Here is a 6,469-nt window from a genome sequence, read left to right on the forward strand (position 1 = left end):
CGCTGGCTGTGAACGGCAGGACTTTTTAGTAAGGTTCAACTCCCACATACTTCACCTGCCGCGCGGTTGGGGATCTGGCGATTTTCTCCTGTGGGAAAATAAATAAAAAAGTAAATAGTAGTACTGCGCGGATATATATTTATTTATTGTATCTTATTTATTCTTGATAACCCAACCAGTACAATGTGATGCTACTTGTGTGAACCGCCTTTAAAAGTATACGGCGGGTTTGTGGTATATAATTAAGTTGAATCCAAGCCAGACATTATCACCGCACGTGGAGCTCCGACGTCCGAGCTGAGAAGCCGCGGCGAGTATTCGCTTCGTTTGAGCTCCGACACTCTACGTAGAGACTGGCAATATGATATTCGTCGACGATGCTGTCATGTCAGTTCTAAAGTACAATATCATTATTTGAGTATTCAGATTCTTGGGATCGTTTCGAACAATGCCTAATAGTGGAGTCATTTGGAGGGTAAAGCCAAGCTAGCGACAAAAAGGCTGGGAGCCGTCAACAGAGCAAAGCGGCTCTACCTAACTTACTGGGGTGTACTACTCCCAACTCTGGACCGGGGTTCTTCAAAACTTGGTACTTTCATTAGACTCCGCAGAGAAGAAGGTCGTTCGGATTGTCCAAAAGTCCATTCTTAGGTATCGTTTCGAAACTCTGGGTCTACTGTATATTCCATGGAGAGTGCTCTAAGAAATTGTTTGAGATGATCCTATCATCTTGCTTTTACCATCACACCGCCGACTACCGGAGCAGAGTTCATCCTTACTACCTACAGCTATTGCGTTCATCCACAGTGCGTTTCCAGAGATATTTTTTGCCACGTACCATCCGACTGTTGAATGAACTTCCCACCACTGTGCTTTCCGAGCTTTGTCACATGTCTTTCTTTAAACCAGGTTTGCGGGGAATACTCAGCGGTAGGCAGCCGCTGAGCTGAGACTCTGGCATTGCTGACGCCATTAGCGATGGTAACCGCTCACCACTTGTACATGGAGCGAAAGTTCGTCTAAATACAAAGAATAACAAAGAATGAGGAATGAATAATGTACAAAGCACTGTTACAGCGGTATCAAGGACCCGCGCGAGTACCGACACCTGCGGGTGCTGCGGACCTCGCTGAGGTTGCTGGGCGCCTGGCCCGGACACTACCTGGGCGAGGAGACCGGCTCCAAGTACGAGTGCGCGCCCATGTTCCTGCTCATGTTCATCAAGATCGCCTGTCTGTACCTCACCATTGTGTACCTCAGGAACAACGCAGATGTCCTGGGCTTCTTCGAGCTCGGTCATGTCTATCTCACCATATTCATGACTTTTGTGACGCTGGTGATTATTTTTGTTTTTTTATGTAGCGTAGAAACGAGTACGATTATCGGCCATACGGCCCACCCTGAGTCGTGCGACTCCGACGGCGCCGCGGCGGCTCGGTGGCTCGGCCCGCTCGAGACTGACCCTTTTTTGACCCTCTCAGTGGATTATTTTACGTTGCTTTTTTAAGTTGAAACCTTGCTGTCTTGATATTGTAATTTGAATGATATTCTATGTTTAATTAACTGTATTAAAAGTACATACAAATACACACCAAATATTATTCGAAACCATAGTTAACATGGCACACGCCACATCATCGGTTCTATGGGCGCCAGTAAGGGTACATGTTAAAAGCGTTTAAAAAAAAACTGTTCAAATAATTATGTAATGTTTTAAAAGCTAATTCATAAGATAATTTAGTGTATCCTCTAGGAGCAGTGCTGCCTCGTCCAGCTCAGTGAAACCGCACCCCAACCACCAAAATATTTTACAGTCCGTTTGGAGTCGCGCAGGCACTTCGCTCCTCCAGTTGTTTCGTACCGAAGGCTTCATGAAGAGAACTGTATGCGTCATACGGTGTGAAGTAGTCAGTTACCGGAACCCATTTATATCACGGCCCATATATACATGGCCACATTTAAACATGAGATCGAAGTCTCAATTTTATTAGTATCGGTTATCCCCGCCCTCTGCATTGAAGCAAGGAACCACCCAGGTCCCAGGTCTGGGCCTCGATGTTTCGAAGACCGGACCTCCTTGCCGAATGTAAGCACCACAAAACTCGCATCGCTTGACACGGCCACACCGGGCATCTCATGTTTATATATTGTGTAGGATCCCTAAGAGAACGTACCTACATCAAACACGGGACTAGTAGATGACTAGTACGAAGGCAACACGTGCTCATCAGTTTACAGTTTAATGATGAAACCATATCATAGCTCCATTCATTAGTTAAGTATTATTGTATATAGGCAAGTACTTGTAATACATAGCACTAAGTCGTCACTAGCTCGTCATGTACACGGTGAATATTCCAGAAGCCATGATTACTCCCGCCGAAAGCATCGGGCGTACTGGCCGGTGTTCACCGCCCGCTCCAACCGTCCCAGACACGGCTGCTCGTACATATTGTACAGTATGCTACGAGTATGTAGCGACAGTAGTACTGCCAGTTCTGATCAGCGAACTGAGCCAGGCCTTCAACGCATTATATAATAGAATCATTGCATTTTTATTAAAGTGTATTAAAATCAACTCTGCTGTTTCAGTCTCGCGGATTCTCCCTTACTTGGAATCCTAATTATCACAAAGTGGTGAAAAAGTTTATAACTGAGATGCATTTATTATACTTTAAAGACAACTCGGAATACGCGATGAAGGTACAGTACACGAGTTTGTTACACAGTATTACACAGCTTTTTTTTTTTATTGCTTAGATGGGTGGACGAGCTCACAGCCCACCCGGTGTTAAGTGATTACTGGAGCCCATAGACATCCTGGACTAGTTCCTTGTTACACAGTATTACAAAGCTCCTGGACTAGTTCCTTGTTACACAGTATTACACAGCTCCTGGACTAGTTCCTTGTTACACAGTATTACAAAGCTCCTGGACTAGTTCCTTGTTACACAGTATTACAAAGCTCCTGGACTAGTTCCTTGTTACACAGTATTACACAGCTCCTGGACTAGTTCCTAGTTACACAGTATTACAAAGCTCCTGGACTAGTTCCTTGTTACGCTGCGCTTTCGTCGCCTCTCTCTGTCGTCGCTCTGTCGTCGAAGATCACTATTATTTTAAGTTATAACTAAATTTTTTAACGTATAGTTCAAGTTTACAATTATGTTTATTTGCTATCCAATACTATCCAATATAACCAAAATATCCAATACTAGTCCATTACTACAAATAGTAGATTATATTAAAATACTTCTTCGTTATAAAAGAAAACATCACTGAATTCATCACTTATTACTGGTGGTAGGACCTCTTGAGAGTCTGCGCGGGGAGTTACCACCACCCAGCCTATTTCTGCCGTGAAGCAGTAATGCGTTTTGGCTTGAAGGGTGGGACAGCCGCAACTATACTTGAGACCTTAGAACTTATATCTCAGGATGGGTGGCGCATTCACGTTGTAGAAAAAAAAGGGCGAAAACGATGCGAAATATGTAGTTGAAATACGAAACAACTAACAACCGATGAGCTTCCAGACTCACCGGAGGGTGCACAAGATCTCCCACTTCTACACGGTCTTCCTGAAGGTCCAGATGATCGCGGGGCTGACCTTGTTCAACGTGATCCCGATGTACAACAACTACAGACAAGGAAACTACGCGAGCGACCGGCCCGCGAACATCACCTACGACCTCTCCATTTATTACGAAACCTTTGACATCTTGAACACCCCAAACGGATACATTTTCATTTGTGTGTTTAACTGGTAAGCGTTGACAATCAATATAAAGACAGAGAAAGCGACCATTGCCGAGGTGTGTCTAGACCTCGACGATGGTCGCTTCTCTTTTTTTTTGCTTTTTTGGACGGGCTCACAGTCCACCTGGTGTTAAGTGGTTACTGGAGCCCATAGACATCTACAACGTAAATACCGTCACCCACCTTGAGATATGAGTTCTAAGGTCTCAGTATAGTCACAACGGCTGCCGCACCCTTAAAACCGAAACGCATTACTGCTTCACAGCAGAAATATACAGGGTGGTATAATAGGGCCTACCACCAGTTTTATACATAAGTATATTTACACGGACGAGCGGAGAATCTAACCTTCCCAAGGAATCTGTGATATTCCTACTTTTTCAAGAAATCAAAAAGCACGATTTGAATGGTATCTATTAATTAATAATACGCTGTTACAGGTTCGCTTCGTATATTTGCTGCAGCTTCTTCTGTTCCTTTGACCTGATTCTTTCTCTGATGATATCCACGGTATCCGGTCATTTTAGAATTTTGATCCACAACTTGCTTACGTTCCCACTGCCTGAGGCGATAACCGCTTCAAAGAAGTTTGTAGATAAGCACAGATGTAATGGCAATAGGTCAGAATTTGTCTTAGAGGAAGCTAAGCTGTACTCACCTGCAGAAATGTGGCAAGTCACCGATCGACTGCGGCAGTGCATCGACTATCATCGGAAACTCGTCGAGTAAGAGACCTTTCAGCACTACGACACTTTAATTTATTGTCAATGTCGAGTATCTAGAAACATGAAAGCAGTCTTATCTGCTGACGAAGCTTGGCGATGATTGACGATTGGTGGTCAATTTCAGGTTCACGGGGGACATATCGGAGGCATTCGGTCCAATGCTGTTCGTATATTACTTGTTCCACCAAGTGAGCGGGTGTTTGCTGCTTCTCGAATGTTCACAGTTGGTTCGTATTCTTCTGTATATTCGAATTATTTATCGGTTGCCTTTAACTAGAACGAAGGTACAATAAAGTTCACGATATGTAATAGAATGAGTATTGCATTGACAGAATACGGCGGCCTTGGTTCGCTACGGAGTACTGACCGTGGTACTGTATCAGCAGCTCATCCAGCTCTCCGTGATCGTCGAGTCCGTCGGGACCGTGGTGAGTGCGGCGACATGGCACCCCCGGGCCGCGGCCGCGCGGCGGTGCAGTGTTGCTAGGAGACCGTATGTTCGCAGACGGGGCGGCTGAAGGACGCCGTGTACGAGGTGCCGTGGGAGTACATGGACACGAGCAACAGGAAGACGGTGGCTATATTCTTGATGAACGTGCAGGAGCCGCTCCACGTTAACGCACTCGGCCTCGCCAAAGTAGGCGTGCAGTCGATGGCCGCGGTCAGTCCTGCTCCTCTGTAATATGTTTAACAAACGATTTTTATTTAATTATGTCGCAAGCCGCGTGGAACGTTCCTGTGGACCCACAGGTATCACAACTTGCTTGAATACCTTCGGACACAGAGCCGGAGTCTCGATTGCGTTGTACGGCGAGTGCGCGATGCGCCCGAACCGGAGCGAACGACGGCCTGGCGCTGGGTGGTGACCTGTGGTGCGGGCTCGCAATACCGCCTACCAATACCGCCTACCACCAGTATATCTACACTGGTAATCGCAGTGCGCTCGTATAATACTCAGAGATCGTTTCTGCCCTTTCTCCGATATATCTTAAGTCGCTTATCACCAACCTGAAAACCTCCGATCTACTTGAAAATGCACACATTTCAAGGAGCGATGACAAAGATGCTATATATATATTTTTTTTTTTTTTGGCCTAAGAGTCTGAACGAAGCCACCAGGATTAAATTCTCTTTCATTTTGAATATTAGTTTCAAAAACATTTCAAATTAAAATTTTTGTTATTTAATTTTTATAACCATTTCTTTTTCCAGATCCTGAAAACATCATTTTCCTACTTCACTTTCCTTCGTACCGTGTCCGAATGAGCCGCACACCGCACGCCGCACGCCGCACACCGCACACCGCACGCCGCACGCGCCGATAACTTGACCAGCAGCTAGCAGTAGTGCAGCAATCTGTTGTACGAGTAGCTACGAGTGTAGTGCGTGACGTGACGTGCCTTGCTAAACGTATTCAATTTATAGCACTGTTAGAGCTCATTCTTTGAGCAACTATTTTTTCACTATATAGTTACAACACAAGAATAATACAATTGCTTGTTTTCAGTTCAGCGAACATTTAACTGTAGTGTTGTGGTTTGATTTGTTGTGAATTGAGTTGCGATCGATTGTGACGTCCCGACGAGTAGATCATCGAGCCTGACGTGGGACTACGGCGGCGGCGGCGGCGGCGGCGGCGGCGGCGGCGGTCGCTTGATGTTGTCTTGAAGGGCCCGTGCTGCCGGCGTCGGTCGATTACCAAATTAGTTAATGTAATTTTTAGCACTCGTTGAACTGAATTGCATTTTCTTTCGATAATAAATATAAAAAACACATTTTGATTTTTATTATACATAGAACAATCGTAACAGTAATATTCTACAAACGTTCCTTTAGAGCCGGAGCGCAGTCCCGCGCACTATCGCGACCCCTCGACGCTGCCAGCGTGAGTTTCCAGATATTATGTTATTTGCGTGTTACCCTCGCGTCGTCCCACTTTTGAATTAACTTCCCTGTACAGCGTTTCCTGAGCGCTATCACACGTTCAT

At 45.3% G+C, this 6,469-nt stretch overlaps 1 protein-coding gene across 1 annotated transcript; it reads left to right on the forward strand.

The window, feature by feature from the left end:
* The first annotated feature begins 307 nt into the window (after positions 1–307).
* Or-3 (olfactory receptor 3) lies at positions 308–6,256 on the forward strand. Its single transcript, NM_001043460.1, is given in 9 exon segments — positions 308–387; positions 1,078–1,336; positions 2,593–2,703; positions 3,534–3,763; positions 4,197–4,481; positions 4,606–4,708; positions 4,814–4,909; positions 4,987–5,142; positions 5,694–6,256. Coding segments are annotated over 9 exon segments (1,320 nt in total). The 5' UTR covers positions 308–361; the 3' UTR covers positions 5,748–6,256.
* The last annotated feature ends 213 nt before the right edge of the window (positions 6,257–6,469 follow it).

This window comes from Bombyx mori, chromosome 1 (assembly GCF_030269925.1).
Source record: "Bombyx mori chromosome 1, ASM3026992v2".
Taxonomy (NCBI): Eukaryota; Metazoa; Arthropoda; class Insecta; order Lepidoptera; family Bombycidae; genus Bombyx; species Bombyx mori.